Source organism: Orbicella franksi, chromosome 3 (assembly GCF_964199315.1).
Source record: "Orbicella franksi chromosome 3, jaOrbFran1.1, whole genome shotgun sequence".
Lineage (NCBI taxonomy): Eukaryota > Metazoa > Cnidaria > Anthozoa > Scleractinia > Merulinidae > Orbicella > Orbicella franksi.
In genome coordinates this window covers 10129297-10146571 of record NC_138147.1, presented here as the reverse complement: position 1 = coordinate 10146571, position 17275 = coordinate 10129297, and the positions used below count along the sequence as shown (strand labels likewise).

Genomic DNA, 17275 nt, shown 5'->3' with positions numbered 1-17275 from the left:
GCTTTACGGGTACTCGCCACATCCCGAACACGTTTTTCGGGAGTTTTTATCTGAAATAATGTGGCGGGCATTATTCCCGCCAAAATGGCTGAACACTGAAACGAACACCCCTCATCTTCTAACTAACGCCTTTCGGATGATTTTTCAAATTTCTTTCAGCTGTCGCTTAAAAATCATTAAAATTGTTTCGTAGCAGCCTTAGTCGGTAAGCTTTAAACTGAAATTTTTCACTAACTAGCACCATGCATACGAGATGTGAAATACGGTCACTTGGCTCCGTAGTGAGACCGCTCCAAGTGTTGAAGAGTAATAACCATACGTACACTTGATCATGAGCTTAAGGACTTTTATATGGAGGTTTTTGTGTTATGGTTTTAAATCTACCAGAAACATTTGCATTTTAACTGAATTAAGCTTAAAAGCGCAGTTCAAAACCTTAAGTGATCGTGGCAGCAGAAGTCCCTCCAAACAGGTGCGTTTATCGCGCTGTTCTTCATTAGCTGCCATGATTAGTTACATATGTATATACATCGCCGCGAAAACTACCACAATGCTGTCCATCGAAACCATGCGGCTTTAGTCGACTGTTACCTAACGACGTATAATTTAGTTCACTTGTATTCTAATTTTAAACTTATCGACGTAAACCTACAACCGATAATCAAGATTTAGTTTACTTTCTTCTTTGTTGCGCGGGAAACACTCCCACTTGTCGTCATACGTCTTGTAATTTCGCTACTAAAGCTAAGAGACTGTCTAGTAAAACAATTACTGACGAAACAATTGACGGTGAAGGCCTGGGAAAAGCCGTATAGGAACAAGATACCGTAAATCGTCGAATTTGCGCCCGGGGCGCTTATTTCAAATTTAAGAGAAGACGGGAGGCGCTTATTCGAGGGAGGCGTTTAATTGAAGGGGGGCTTACTTAATTTTTCCAAATTGTAATATATGTATGTTTCAGTGTCTCAGAAGTCTCAGTCTCAGAGGGATCCTTTCTCTCCCTCTTGAAGAACTAGTAATGTAGCCCTTTCAGCCGGTCTTCACCTGCTGCACAAAGTTGGTTGGGCTTTGCAACCTCGTTCCCAGGGTCTTTGGACCCTGGGAACGAGGTTGCGGGCTTTAGGCAATAACTCAGCAGATCTTCACTACCATCCGTTACGACGGTCGATTCGCAGTGCTTTAATGAGTCGATAATCATGAGTTGCTTGCAGTTAAACACGACCAAAACTATACATCCTTTACTGTCTCAGTACTCGAGGGGAGGCGCTTATTTTAACTTTGCCCGCCGGGAGGGGCGCTTTTTTGAAGGGAGCGCTTATTTGAGGGGTGGTGCTCTTTACGGGCAGTGTCGCTCTATTCTTACCTGCAATCTGGCGTTCTGATCCAAGGTTAACACTGCTATAAATCTCTTGATTTATTTTAGGTCATTGACACTCGATAAACTGTACAGACGAATATTCCAAATAAGAACCCGTTTTTTTTTTTTTTAGTTTTCTTTCAACGACACTTTCCTCTGCTGCTGTTTTCTCAGTGATATCTGATATTTATGGAAATAAACATATTCCCTGGTAACAGAATTTCTTCTCTTTGAGAAACGAGTCCAGACAAACGATGTAGTTTTATCAGAAAAATAATTCGTTATTTAACGTTCGTGCTCGCGCACAAAAGAAGCGGACCTTACACCTGATTGGTTTATAACAGCGCGCGCTTTATTCTTTTGTTTTGGTCACAATGTAAACAGAAAAGCGTTTTGACGTGTTTTTCGGATCACAGAAAGGAGGAGAGGAAGAAGAAGACAAACAACCATATATCGCCCATGGCAAATTGAAAAGGTAAATGATGGCATTTTTTTGGAAGCTTATACAAAGTCTCAAGTCAACTGTTGAAGACAGAAATCCGCAGTAAAAAACACCCTTCCCACGCTCGTTAAAACCTGGTCTTACAGACAGACAAATGAACAAATTGTCCTCTGAGAGTGGTTTTTACTTGAGTGTCCACAGTAATTTGCATTCGCTTTGGTTTTTTATCACCACGCTGAAATAAACTCATACCATTTTGTATTCCCATTAGAAATAAAACCAAAAACGGCTTAAAGGGAGGGGACGTTTACATTGATTGTATGCAAGGGTTTCCTGCGGTTGAGCCGCATTTGGTAAAGTTTGAATTTGCTTATTCAAGAAAAGTTAAAAAATAAGGCCATCCCTCAAGACTGGTGGAGACATGGCAGTGCAAAAGTGGGAAGGCCTTCACCACAACCTACTGCCACCAGATCACGAAAAAGTCCCTTACGTAAAAAAAAAAAAAAAAAATAATAATAATAATAATAATAATAATAAAAAGTAATCTGTAAAAATGCCAATAACAAGAGAATTGTACATGTTTATATTTATTGTACAATTGTACCGATATTTAATGCTATTTCATTTTAATATTACAAAGCAAGACCTAAAAAAGCAAAGCAACTACTTTTGCTTCTTCTTTCCTCCTTCTCTCTTTGTGTCAGTTTTTTCTGGGCGTGGTTTCTGCCAGTCGAGTGCATGTTTTCTGTACATGGGCCAGGGAGGTAACACCAACTGTAACAAAACATGCAAGAGCAATTTCAGTTGACTGCTCAGACAATAGTGTTGCACACGAGTAATATAGATGAACTCCTATAGTAGTAATAGCGTGAACTAAATGTCTATGTGAGGCTTAATTTTCAGGAGCAGGGATGGTGCAGTGGTGGGAGTGCTTGCCTCCCACCAATGTGCCCAAGTTAATTTATTTTATTTCTTTTATTTAATTCCAGCCCAGTGTCATACAAGTATGTGGGTTGAGTTTGTTGTAGGTTCCCGCATTGCCCTCAGGGTTTTTCTTTGGGTCCTCTGGATTTACTCTCTCCTGAAATACCAGCATCTCTGGGCTGGGTTGTTCAAAGCCTGATTAAGCTAACCTAGGATTAGCAACAATTTTGATTCTATAATTTTTCCTTTTCCGTGAGGTTTTCTGTTTGTTTGTTTGTTTGTTTGTTTATTTTTTTTTTTTTGTTTATCCTCTTGAGTTTGAATAATCTGATTATCTCAAACTTCACAAACATAGCAGAGAAAAACATTTTATACAAGAAAAATTAATATTTTGGTTAACGTTTAATCCTGGGTTAGCACTAATCAGCTTTTGATCAACCTGACTCTGACTTTGAGTCTGAAAGTTTTGGAGGTGGGGCTTCTTTTTGATTTGGTTTACTATGTGGGTGGGTAGTGTGGAGGGGGAGGGGGAAGCACAAAATACTATCAAAATATTATCACAATTTTAAGGCAAGGTGACAACAAATTTTATTGTTCCATTACTTACAATGCAGCTAACGATAAATCCAGCAGCAACAATGATAATAGTCGCACCAAACTGCTGTATGTAGTAACCCCAGAGAAAACCAACAGCCTGTCAAGGAAAAAAAAAAAACACCAGAATGATACAATCTGTATGACTACCACAGGGAAAGGATTCTGTGCTATGGAAATACACTGCTATTTGAATTCTTCAAACGTTTGACTTCCTTTTTTGTTTGTTTTTTATTATTTTTTGGATGTTTGCAACTAATTACACTTTGCTCTCTATGACTATATTAACTGCTTTACATCTTAAAGAATTTACTTTAGAAAACCAGGCATGTTGTGGAGGTGGAAGAAATGCTTCAAGGTGAATCTATACTCATGAAAATCTCGTAAGTAATAGCATGTTTTTCGCGTCACTTATTCATCACAATACTGAAATAATGTTCCACACTCCTCCACCTTGCATATACCTAAAAATGGGTTTACAGTCATGAAATGATTCAAGATAAAATGTGTGATGAACAAAATATATTTATTTAATCATTTTACTTACCCCGAAAAACAATATTATGATATGGAAAAGCCTTTCTGCTAGTTTTTGACCTTCATAGTCCTACAACAGTACGAAAGAGAGATATCATATGTACTAAAAAGAATATATACCTGCAACAGCATTGTACAAATTACATGCATGTTAGTCTACAACCAAATAACATACAAGTACATGCACAGGTTAAAACTTTAGTTTGGCAGTGAAGAAAACCTATCCCATCCCATCACCTTTTCATGGTAGAAGTTCAGTGATGCCTTTGAAACATCGCTTACAATGTACTTACATATACATGTACATATAGATATATACCCAACTCATACATAAGATCCCTATTTCCTTCAATGACAAACCTCCTTATGGACAAAAAGTTGTATCTGTGATTTGGCCATGCCATAATTATTATCTGAAGATTTCACAAGGTGCTAGTGAGAGAACAGGTTATGGAAACACTACTTACGTATATATTAACAAAAAATTTGCTGTTATTTTTCCTCTTTTTTTTTCAGCCTATATTGAAAATGCAAAGTTTAATTGCTTCTGCGTGCATTTTAATTACTGTAAATGCTGTAGCCTGCAAGCAGGTTCTCATGTTTAGGTCGGAGATGCGAGCAGTGAAGCCACAAGATAGGCACAAATGTAGCTAAGCTGCAAGAGAAGATTCAGTGTATGAAGTAGTTGAGAGCCTGCAAGAAAGCAATTGAACTCTGAATTCTGCCCCTTGAGCAGTGATTATATCTGTGAGAACGTTAGACATTCCACCCCTTGCAGTCTAATTCTAGTGGCATGTACTCTTGGGGCAGATAATCTTTGAGTTGCATTGGTTTGCTTTGACTTTGTTGTCCTAGTTTTTGTAATACTAATGGCACTTGTCATTTCTGACCAATCAAAATGCTCCATTCATGGGCGAATGGAGGAACTTCAAAATTTAATGGCTTTTGTGCATGTTCTAGTTAAGCTCCCATGCGTCATTTGTAAACTCGCTCACGCACCAAAGTGAAAAGTCAAGATAGTAGCACCTGAGTGTGAAAGCCAAACACTAGAGCCTGCTCAGAGGCTACACTGTACACGACATTGAAAAAGAAAGAAATAGTACATGTAGGCCTATAGAGCATAAGAATTAAACTTCCAAAGAGCTGTAGCACAACTTAGAAAGGTAAGTTAAGACCAAATAAACATTAAAGTTTTAGAAATGGTACCATGCAGTGTAGCCAAGCAGTCATAAGGGATTGGTTACCAAATGATCAATGCTTTATAAAAAAAAAATAATAATAAAAATGAGCAGCTACACAAGATCGTCCCATCGTACACTAACATGAACAGGTAACCCGAAAACACTGACCCCCGGTCCGCGGACCCCCACAATGGACTGGGTCTGCAGACTACCCTATGGACCGGTCCATGGACTACCCTTACGGACCCCCTCTACAGACCACCCTAAAATAGTGTAAAAATAATAAATAAAGATTTCACTTATGGGTTGTCTAATAGATTCAAACTTGTGTCGGTGATTTTTCAAGTGTTACACTGTGCAAATGTAACAGACTTGGGTTTTTAACACCCCACCCCCCCACCCAAAAAAAAATTGCCTAAAAGCCGTTTTCAGTGTAAGGGAATGCCGATGTTAAGAAGGAAAGTTCTTACCTTCCATTCGTGGCTTGATCTGGCTATGGAAGCTATATTTTTAGGCCGTTTTTTCTTGTTTGTATCCGTTATTCCACTGAGTAAATTGTGAAGCCTGGAATGAGTTCACGAGCCCATGGGAGGATGGGCTGAACAAAATGGCAGAGGGGAAAGAACATAAATTTCAAGGCTTCCTGGAGGCTTTCCCGTACATGTCTTTCGTATACTTTATGGCCACAGCAAAGGAAATGGCAATGTGTAATTATATAAATTGCACCTGAGCCTGAATCTGGGTCTGCCCATTTGCACAATGTAATGTTCGAAATTTCGCCGTCATGAGTAATCTATTAGACAACCCGCAACTGAAATATTTATTTATTATTTTTATTATATTTTCGGGGTGGTCCGTAGAGGGGGTCCGTAGGGGGAGTCTGTGGACCGGTCCATAGGTAGTCCGCGGACCCGGTCTGTAGTGGGGGTCCGCGGACCGGGGGTCAGTGTTTTCGGGTTACCTCTTACATGTACACTGCAGGTATTGCTAGAGTTACGGGGTGTTTTTTTTTTTTTAATGAATTGATCACCTCTTTTGTCTCTATAAATTCGTGGAGCTCTCTGCTTGATGAAGTTACTGAATAAAACTTATAAATTAATGTAACTGCTCATAAGCTTTTACTCTATTAAGCTTAAATTTAGTTTGTACGGTGGTTTATATTTTGAACAGAAGACACAGAACATCACACCGTGGGTGCAGAATAAATAGAGTTGAAATAAGCGGGGACTTGAGGTAAAACTGTTACGAAATGGAGATCAGGAAAAAAAAAACAACTTACCATATGCGTTGGGATGCTTTTGAAGGGATTTTTGAGCTTCATCGTTCTAAGTTAGCCTTGTTCTTTCTTGAAAGTGACCGATGAGATAAATACACGTCTCTTGAAAAGAGACGAGAAAACAATATTTACAGTCAGCGGATACAGCGGAGCTAATGCGTGGTAACGACCATCCTACAAGCTTGGTTACCAAGTTTGTTATTATGGCGGGTTCCTTCGAATTTCTTGGCTGTTTCGTTATTGGAGATTTTGTGATATTTTCACCACAAAGAATGCACTGAACTGTACCAGGAAAGCATATCTCCCTAACGATGAACTTCTCAGAGCTTTTTAAGCAGACAAATCAGCTGAGTAGGTTCTCTCCAAATGGAAAATACTTGGTAAGTTACTAGTTTCATTTTTTTTTCCTCTGATCCTTTTTTTTTAGAGGTGCAAGGTTACAAATGATGCCATGGGCCTTGGTTATTAGCTTCTGGATTTTGATAACCTGTTTAACAATTATTCCCCGAAATGGAGGTCTATAGTGGTGAGTATTGACGGAGCGGTGAAGCGGCGTTTTAAATATCTGCCACTTTCACCGACTCTGAGGTGAATAATTGTTTCAGTAAGCAGCAGTAAGCTTTTATAGTACCTGTGGGGTATACTTGTGCCACACAAGCTGAATAACAAGCGGACAAAAACATTAATTTGTTATATTTCTGACAATAAACTGACAAATCCCGCGAAATTTCAAAATCGCTGCTCGGAGTTGAATAATACTTTCTAATCGTGTTTGGGTTAATCAATCAGAATGCATGAAAAGCACAATTTACTTGTGCATTTCTTATGGTATTAAATTATACTAACTTTGCATAAGCTTTTATAAATATGAAAATTTCCTCATGCACTCTTGATCATAGTGATTTTTTTATTCTATTTATTGCCGTGATAAGTCCTCTAGAGTTTGAACAAGCTCACTTGTTTCTTATGCAATTTACAGGGTAATTGTGTTCAATATCGATTGTTAGTGAGGGATGTGAAAACCCTTCAGATTCTTCAACTGTACACCTGTTTAGATGTTATACAATACATAGAGGTATAGTGAATTTTTGGATGTGGTTATACTTTTGACATCAATTTTGAAGTATTTACACATTTGAAGTTTACTTCAGACTCAATTAAACTTTGTTATATATGCACATTTTTTTTTTCATTGTTAATTGTTTTCTTTGTGTAACTCTTGTTTGATTTTATTATACATACACGCACAGTGGTCTTCAGATTCCTTATACATTTTATGTGGAATGTTCAAAAGGGGACTTGTGCAAGTAAGTTCATGCATAATGTTACTGTCTGGTTAGTTATACACACGTTCTGTTTGGAAAATGGAACTGGCTGCCTGAACTGTCTGCCTGGCTCCGCTAGCCCCTATGGACATTCCAGGCAGCGAGTACTCTAACTTTTACTTGTAATATTTTCATTGAACATTGTAACCTTTATATTATTAAGCAAGAGTGAGTACAAATAAAGATTGATTAATTGATTGATTGATTGATTGATTGATTTCCAAGGTTGAGACAAATGAAATTAAATGAAATAATAGATTAAAGTAATAGTGAAGATTTATGTTATTAAAAGTAAAAAAGAGTACCATTAATACATTGTATAGTACATCATTCCTTAGTGATGTTAATCCTTGGTCAATTTAGTCCCAAAATTTTGAATCAAAAATCACATTTCGACAAAATGTTTGTTTGAAATGCTGGAATATTCTCAATGCAAAAATGTCTACAAAACTTGTCCCATGCAATGCTATTATGCTCCTGTTGTTCTAACAGAGATTGACTACCCTTTAGCACCCAAGGGACTTCCTTGCCCCTTTCACGATTACTTGCTCTAAGTTCCATGGTCGTACACATGTAAGTTGTATCCAATTTGTTTAACCACCCACCTCTCCTTTGATGACATGTACATGTATACATGTATTTTTGCACATCTTATCACCAATGTAATTAGCTTGTCTTGGCAGTGAGTGGTTCAATTCGTGGCGAGAATGTCAGAATGATCTATGTCATTGGGTAAAAAGCCCAAAGTTTGGTCCAAATCAATCCTTAAATGTCTATGAAAACATTCACATTCAATGAAAAACCATTTCTGGCTCAAATACAATGTACATGTATACCTTAGAAATGTACATGTATATTGGGATGTCTTGCATTTGTTTGTCACAGCGTCGTTTCACGTGTACTTTAAGTTCAATAGTGCTGAATGGTATTGGCAGTATTTTCAGTAACAGGACAAACAAGGCTATATTAGTATCAATGTGTGGCACTTCATTATTAATATAAATCTACATTGTACGTATTTGTCTGTCATGACTTGCCTATTGTAGTCATCGGCTTCCATATTACACAGGGCTGTCATTAAGGGCCATAAGCCGTAACACCTGTTACCGCTGAGTATGCTTGATTCTCCCTTGATGCTACGGGTGAAAGTCCGTGTTGTTTATAGAATTCACCCACTACATGTATGTAATAAATTTGCTATGGGTGTGGAGAATAAGGCTTCAGGTGACTAAAAAAATAATGACAACCCTGTTACATTGTATGTCTAGTCAAGTATATTCATGTACACGTAGATCTTTACATGTCAAAGAAAGCTTATTAAAGATTCTTTCTTAAATTTTATAGGTCTGGTCACTCGAGAAACCAGACTGGACATGTAAAATTGATGAGGGTCTAGCAGGACTAGTAGCTGTGCGATGGAGTCCTGATGGAAGACATATTCTGTCTACTGCTGATTTTCAGGTATGTGCTTAATGTGTAGAAACATGCAGAGCATACTTACAGAATGCAGTAGTGATTGGGAAGAAGCTATTTGTAATGTTTCTTTGCAAACCTGATTTCATTACATCTTTTTCTAACAATTGTACACTGTACTCTTTTCAGCTGAGAATCTCGGTTTGGTCTTTGGTTAGCAAATCTGTGAGCTACATCAAGTATCCCAAACATGCCAATGCAGGTATTAATTAATTTTTTGTGCATTGGTAACTGGCTTTATCCCACTTACAGTATGAGCATACAGTATATAGCCCTGTGCTTTGTTTTGCCACAGATATTAAGTCTGTCCACAGCCATTTTTTTTTCGTCATAAGCAACTGTTAGGCAATCGTAGGGAGAATATTAAAAGATCTGTGAACAGACAATACCATAGTTAAAAACTATTAATAAGTTAATTAATATTACCAATGATATTTTAGGGCAGTTATAAATCATTGCATGGATTGGTGGTCTCCGGACATTTCAGATTACAGAATAAGCCTTCAAAATCAAAATCAATTTGCATACCATTCAGCTGAAAAATAATGCACATGTAAAAGCTTCTGTATGTTAAATGGCTAATCCTGCATTCTGGATATGCATGTCGTTGAATAAATTATTTATGTCTGGACTGTAAGCTAAGGTACCTTTATTTACTCTCTAGGCCATACTTTGGAGACTGGCAGTAATTGACGGACAGATCTATTGTTGTTGTTCAGTGTTGTTTTCCTGACTTTTCCAAATTTTGCCATAGGTCTTGACTTCACTACAGACGGAAAATACATGGCTCTAGCAGAAAGAAGAAACTGCAAAGACTGCATCAGTATATTTGCTTGCACATCCTGGCAACTTGTTAAGGTACAAATTTTGAACATCTTCAGAATTCCATATCATGGCAATTACCTACTTGATCTGCTTCAAGACAGTTGAGAACTAATCAGTGCAAGCAGTAAATAGAAACTTGTACAACCCTATGTACACCATGATCCGTGGCAAAATCATTAAGGATCTTCAAGGATGATCAGCAACATCCCAGTATAGCTTTTACCAGGGAAAGCATGAAGCTTGAACTTTGTGGCAATAGCCCAATGTTGTTCTCTTTTAAACCGAAAGTTCAGAGTAACTGGCTTTCTCCTGCGGCATTGCTTTGCTTTGTTTTGTTTCATGTTATGTTGCATTCTAGTTTAGTACTGTCTGTATTCTTCCACTTTCACTCAACTTCTCTATAATTAAATTAGATATTTAAAATGTACACTCTGACTGTCTGAAAAGAATACAGTAAACACTGTTTTCTCCTTAGTTCCAGTCAAGAATTTATTTTCAGTTCCTGATAACTTGAATTCCTGATAACTCAAACCTTTTCAATTTCCCTAGAAGGTTTGAGTTATCATGAGTCAGCTGCAGTTAATACCTAAAGGTATATGCATTGTTCATCTTTTATTAATTTTATAGCACTTTGAAGTGGAAACTAAGGACCTGGCTGATTTGGCATGGTCACCTGATGGAAGGGTTCTTTGTGTGTGGGACTCTCTGTTAAGAGTATGTTATTCCTTTTAAAGTGTATAAATAAACAATAGCCTCCATTTGGTGCAAAAATATGCTAGGATATTTGCCTGCAGACATTATCTGTTCTGAGAAGCGAACAGTTTTTTGAGAGTGTAGCTCGAGGAAAACTGTGAGCTTCAAGGAGCAGATAGTGTCCAAGGACAAATATCCAAGCATATTTTAGCCCCAAATGAAGGCTATTGTATTTATTATTCTTCAAATCTTTTTCGCAACGCGCACAATTTTGAAAATTGGGGAATATTCTTGGATATTCTCCAGTTCAGACTGGGGAATATTCACGCATGTGACTTGTTTAGACCAATCGTGCGCGAGCGAAAATATTTCATGGCTTATAATGACAGATATTGCTTTTATTTATGGAATATATACAAGATCGTGATATGGAAATCAAAAACGAAAAAATTGATCTTCTTGTTTTTCACAGCATTTTAGCCATCTGAAAATGTGGTTCAGGTCACGGGTTAGCCTGACCTGGGACTAGTCAGGCTGTGACATCAAAACAGGCATAAGTTGAATTGTGGTTCTAAAATGTGAGGCACTTACAAAAGATATGTTGACTCATGTTCTAGGTACATGTAGGTTCAAAAAGTTTTCCCCGCCTGTGAAAACCAGTTGTCCTCGTGCTGAATAACGTTAATAAAACCTCTGAGCAGAGCAAAAACAAAAGTAAACAAAGCAAATACAAAACAAGCAAAAATAAAAAAAAGGAAAAATGCGGTTCACAAGTGTTTCATTCCCCCTGTGTGCTCCCTTAGTTCACTAAGCCTAAGAAAAATGAGGGACTGTAGACACTATATTTTGTAGACGTCTTTACGTTATACCTAAACTGAAGCTGACATCAAATTTCCTTTCATCTGTTCTTGTAACTTTCTCTAGATTTTGTTTTCATCGATCTATTCAAATGTACTTATTAAGCTGCTGCTTAATTCCACGTAAATTTGTTTTTAGTATCAGTTGTTGCTGTATTCAATGGATGGTCGTTGCCTGTCGAAATACAGTGCTTATGAGTTTGCTCTTGGAATCAAATCTGTTTGTTGGTCTCCGTCCAGTCAGTTTTTAGCTGTAGGCAGCTTCGATGAGAAGGTATTTTACATAGATTTACATGTCTGTATTTTAACGTCATGATGGTATGGTATAATTTCTAAAGGGGAGACTGAGTTTAAGTCTTTGTACATGTACAAGTTTACTATGTACATGTATGTACAGTCAAACCTGTATTAAGCGGACCCCATATTAAGCGGGCACTCTCTATTAAGCGGACAGCAGTGCAAGTCCCATTTTCCTTTTCCCACATTCACTGTAAGAAATACCTGTATTCAAAGGACACCCCTATTAAGCGGACGCGGACACCTTAAACTTGACTTTTATGGTCATTTTTATTGTCAGAAAACTGTATCAAACGGGTACTGCGAAAAGAGTGTATGATTCTTTTTGTTCACGTTTTAGTAGATCGGTCATTTGAGTTTGCCAACAAACTGAGCTGTCACAGAAATGCAATATTTTTTTTTTCGGTTTTGCTTTTACAGAACGTTTGTTCTTGTTTGATTTTGTGAACCTTCACCTGATTTGATCAATATAGATACTGTTACTGTATACTTAAATTGCTTTACCTCATCTACTTGTCATTGTTCATGAAAATACTGTATTTCAGAGTTATTGACCGTTCACGAGAATGCCATTTGACCCCTTCAAGGTCTTTTAATACTGACGAATATTAACATGACCCTTTTAAGACGAATTCTGAGGGAACCTGTTTTCAACGGACACCCTTTATTAAGCGGACACTAGCACGGGCCCCGAGGGTGTACGCCTAGTGCAGGTTTGACTGTAGCTTGCTTACTAGGCGAGCACTTTAGGGGACTAGCGGTTAGAGCATTCTAGGTAATTCTGTTTGTTTTTGTCTACTTATGAGTTCTAAACTTCAAATTGGCCAAGCAGCACTCTTTTATCGGCAAAATCTTGGCCAGATATTAAGAAGGATGATTTCTGAGCATCATGAATACATGTACAGTCATGTGACACTTAATACAAACTTTTGGCTTCCCTGTGTTTCTCTTGAGTTCATCTAGTTATAGCGGCCTTAGAAACAGAGCCACCTACAAATATAGGAAAGGAAAGGAAACCCATGAATTGATTCTCTCATAGTTATAAAGCGTTGTTGCTCGTGGCGCGCACGACGGCGATGTCGTCGTCGCCGGCGACAGAGTCGCGCAAGATAGCGGCCATACTCCAGCTAATAGGATGACAGAGACGTGCATCCTTTGTTTATAGCGTCCTTCTTTGATATTAGGCGTCCATGTTATGGTCAATTGGCACCTGTCAAACAAGGTATCCACTGACCAGTATCACATGACCATATTGTGGGCTCAAGTTTAGTGCTCATCGAGGTCACATGTTTATCTTTTTAAGTTGACCACTGACCAAGTGCTGGTTTTCGATTGGATCGCAGGATCATGTCAGGCTAACTTGCTGTAAACAGGGCCGGGTTAAACAGATATTAGATTTAATTAAATTTTCGAAAATTTAAGGTGGCTCTGAACTCTGTATACAGAATTTTTTTAAACTTTGCCAAAAGTTGCGTCTTATCATGCTTTTCAAAAGCTGAGAATATAAAAAAGTTTCACCGTGCCGTTTTTGAATTATAAGCCCCTAGAGCTGTAATTAAGGGTGGGGGTCCTACTGTTGCTATGGTAACTTATTGTGTCACAAAAATGATAACAACGTGTTCACCAATGATTGGGCAGTTTTTTGATACCGTGATTGTAGCATCAACTGATAAAGAGTGGTTATAACGACCCATCAAAATCTAAGTGTTGGAACCTGTTTTGAGCCACCTTAAATTAATAACTGTACACCAATCCTTTGTTTTTTTGTTTCAGTGCCGAGTGCTAAACCATGTTACTTGGAAGTTAGTCGCAGAACACAATCATACACACACCGTTGATTCACCTTCTGTGGTAAGTCAGAGGGGAGAGTTAAAAACTACATTTTGAACTTTGAACTCTAATCTTGCCTCTTTTTCCATCGTGATCTTCACTACCAATTCTCTAGCTGCTTTACAACGTTATTTTTAGTTAATGTTTTGCTGCAAAGAGCTCAGCATCCACCCTGTGCTCCTGTGTATTTCAAAGGAAATATTTCATTGCTTGTTGTGGTAATCAATAATTATTGGTGATTTGTTTCTTTTTTAGATTGTATACAAAGAGGTGGAAGTAAAGCCACCTCTGCTCAGAGGAGAGAGTATGCCTCCTGGAGGATTTACAGTACAGAGTAAATGTGAGGGCGGACAATTTGAAAATTAACGTTCTCAATAAACGTACCACAGAGCTCATGGGGGTAGGGAACACGCCAGAAGCAAGAATTGACATCCGTGGTCTGTGCTCAAGCTATTCATTTATTTTATGGCGAGATCCTTTGCTTTAATTTTACATTGTCGAAGGAAAACCAGTACAGCCACAGAGAGTCATCTTGTCAGTAGCGAGATAGAGAAAATTCGTGGGTTGCGCAAAACTTCTCCTTTTCACTCCTCAGGATGGTGTTCACTGCTCTTAGCTAACACTGTCTAATGCCCTGGAAGCTGTAATCCATAAGGAATGAATGATTTTCAGCTACATTTAGTGAACACTTAATGATGAGCGCCAAGTTTTTTCCCCCTGGACCCTCAATGTTGTACGAAGCGAAGGAGTTTTGTTTTGCCGAGGGGAACATTGAGGGTTGATAGGAAACAAAACTCACTTTTTCCCGTGGGGCCAGTCATTAGGTGTTTTGTTATACCTCCCAACTCAAAAATAGAACAAACTGCGACAAAAAAATACTTGCTTTATGCCGGCTGGAACACAAATTTGCCGCGGTTTTAATGTGCACAAGCTGATCATGTGCGAGTCGAAAGTTCAAGTTGATGTAAGCCAGTTTTGACCCATCGCACGTAACGCGTTAGATTCTCCAATCGGAAAACGTATTTGAGTTTTTGAAGTAAAACAATCCGGGTTGTAAAACTAAAGTTCATAATTCTATTCATAATTTTTAGATGAGGTGCAACCAGTCCCAGTTCAGGTTCCTTATGTTAAACCGGACCCAGAAAAAGCGAACCCCAAAATTGGAGTTGGCCAAGTTGCCTTCAGTCGAGACAACAGATATCTGGCGACTAAAAATGGTAAGTACAGTGGAGCAAACAGTGAATACCATGGCTTTTGGGCCAAGCAAAAAAAGTATGGAATTCTTCAAAACGCATGGAATTCTTTAACCCGTTTACCCACACCTTGGAAGAGCATGGGAAATAGAGATAACTTCTGTTGAAAAATGGAGAAGACTGCAGGTTTTTTGGACTGTTGCCTTGTTTTTCTAGGCTCGTTTACCAGCCGCTGTTCGTGAAAGGAGCCCGCGCTCCTCCACTCTTTTCAGAAAGGGACGTTGCCTAGTTCCTAAGCCTCGATATTTCGCCTCGGTCAATCGTTTTCGGTTCACGTGGTTCGAGTCACCGAAATCAATTGACCGTGAAGGCCTGAGAGAAAGCAGTCCAGGAACTAGGCAGACGGGGCTCAAGAGCACGGCGGAAATCGAGCCTACTTTGATTTTTGGAATTGTTCAATTTTTTTTAACTCACATATCTTTCTGTGGCTTTTGCAGACAGTATGCCGAACGCTGTGTGGTTGTGGGAAGTTTCCAAGTTATGTCTGACAGCAATGCTACTACAGTCCAGTCCTGTCAGAGGTTTGTGCTGATTGCATTTAATGTGCCAGTCAGTCTGTGCAGAGCTGTTAAACGCGAAACGTCTCCATATGATTGAACTCGAGAAACGTGTCATTTTGCAGCTGTTTTGAAAGCTGTAGTAGCGATTTCTAAAATGTTTTGTAAGCTTATTTGAAAACCCACTTAAATCTGATTTCTTTCAATCTCTGTATGTCGTAGCTTTCCAATGGGACCCTAAACAGCCGCGCCTTGTAATTTGTACGGCGAATAACAAGCTTTACATGTGGTCCCCTGCAGGCTGTGTGTCAGTGGTTGTACCCACAGAAGGTAACGATATTGCTGTGTTTGGTTCTTTGTTTGTTTGGTTTCAGTCAAATCTTAGTGTTGGCTCTGTTGACAAGAACCTAACTGGTTTCCTCGCCCCCAGTCTATCGCTCTTCCTTCTCGGACTGGGCGTGTCGTGGTAGCGGATGAAATTTTGGGTTGAGTAAGAACACATGAAAATATCGTGTTTTCTCCCTATTAGACCTTTGCACCCCGTTCCCCCTCCCCCCCCCCCCCCCCATTACTTCTTCGTCCCAAGCTCTTTGACCCTACTCCCCGCAGGACATGCACTTGCGCTCGGTAGCCATTGCCTTAAAGCCATAAAAGCATGTATTTGTGCTTTGATCTTCATTGCCTCGCCCTCAATGATTTTAATACTAAAAATTGTGTGGCTTCGTTTCAGTAACGTTCCAAATCACGTCTCTGCAGTTCCACCCTGATGGCAACATTCTCATGCTACTGGGAAAAGACCATATGTGTCTTTGTTTCCTGACAGACCCACGGACATAACGTTTAGTTTTACGGCGATTCCTCGTGGTACGGTATAAGCAAACGTTCTGCAAAATGAATTCGTTCTGCAAAATGAATCACACAATGAGAATCTTCAGGTACCCGGCCATCATTTATCCCTGTAATCATAGTTAGTAATGTGCTAAAGTGTGTGACACTTCACTTTACAAACAATTGTAGTGGCCTGCCCTAGACATTTAAACTGACGATCAGTGCGGTTTCTTCCCAACGAGCCTGAACAGCAAATTTAACCACGTAACCACAAGGGTGGCAAGTCGTGTTGTTAAATATATATATATTTTTTAGTAGACAATGCCTGTTGATGTAAGTTGAACTTGTGTGCATGGAGCATTGTAGGGGTAATTTGAATGTATAGAAAGCAAATGGTATGTCCGCTGTGCTCGATAAAATATACTGTACGTAAAAATGGTATTGACAGTTGTGTTAAAATATGCATTTGTCAAGAACCGTCAATTGATTTTGGGGAACAGGATTTCCAATTCGTGAACTCATATGTGAACTTGTAATGGAATGTTTCTTACGGCGCTATATTTTGTTTTGTCTTTTAATTGTTTTTGTTTGTTTGTTTGTTTGTTTGTTTGTTTGTTTTTTTTACGGTCTTTTGTTCTACCTAGCGCAACTAGGATTGAGAATGAGTATTGAAATGTTTCGCTTCTGTTTTAATCTGAAGAAAAACATTTTTATCAATGAGAGGGTAATCATTTGAATATATATATGTAACATTGTTCAGAGGCGACTAAGTGAGTTACGATGCTTCTGCTAGATCTTCCTCTCACCGTAAGGTAGGAGGAAATTGACTGTAAGGATAATGTTCTTGCGATATATATATGTTTCCGTCTAAATAGTGGTGGTACAATGACAATTCGTTTCACGCTCTTCTCACTGTAGCCACACGAACTCAATAAACGAGTTATGAGATTAAAGGAGATGAAACCAGCGTAACCAACAAACTTTGTAAAATTGACTTTTTCTACAAACGATGTCCGAACTGTACTCGTTTCAAGTGTTTGGAAACGGCACTTCGATAATATTAGAAGAGTATTCTAATTTACGTTT

The 17275-nt window shown here is 38.6% G+C and overlaps 2 protein-coding genes across 3 annotated transcripts; one reads left to right on the top strand and one right to left on the bottom strand.

Moving 5' to 3' along the window:
- Positions 1–257: 257 nt before the first annotated feature.
- LOC145481194 (signal peptidase complex subunit 1-like) lies at positions 258–6422 on the bottom strand. The gene is made up of 4 exons (XM_081459622.1): positions 6315–6422; positions 3865–3924; positions 3331–3417; positions 258–2573 (listed from the first exon to the last, which is right to left on the bottom strand). The coding sequence occupies exons 1-4, from the start codon at positions 6354–6356 to the stop codon at positions 2463–2465; spliced, it is 300 nt and encodes a 99-aa protein (XP_081315748.1). The 5' UTR covers positions 6357–6422; the 3' UTR covers positions 258–2462.
- Positions 6423–6502: 80 nt separating this feature from the next.
- On the top strand, positions 6503–16889 carry LOC145481172 (WD repeat-containing protein WRAP73-like). 2 transcript variants are annotated; one of them, XM_081459598.1, is made up of 14 exons: positions 6505–6691; positions 7291–7386; positions 7562–7618; positions 8981–9097; positions 9239–9311; positions 9864–9967; positions 10562–10648; positions 11624–11758; positions 13555–13632; positions 13867–13951; positions 14703–14828; positions 15302–15385; positions 15584–15691; positions 16092–16889. In XM_081459598.1, exons 1-14 carry the CDS (start codon positions 6623–6625, stop codon positions 16196–16198), a joined length of 1326 nt encoding a protein of 441 aa, XP_081315724.1. In that variant the 5' UTR covers positions 6505–6622; the 3' UTR covers positions 16199–16889. The 2 variants fall into 2 exon arrangements, with proteins under 2 accessions (XP_081315723.1, XP_081315724.1); XM_081459597.1 differs by lacking the exon at positions 16092–16889 and having other exon boundaries at positions 6503–6691; positions 15584–15916.
- Positions 16890–17275: the final 386 nt, after the last annotated feature.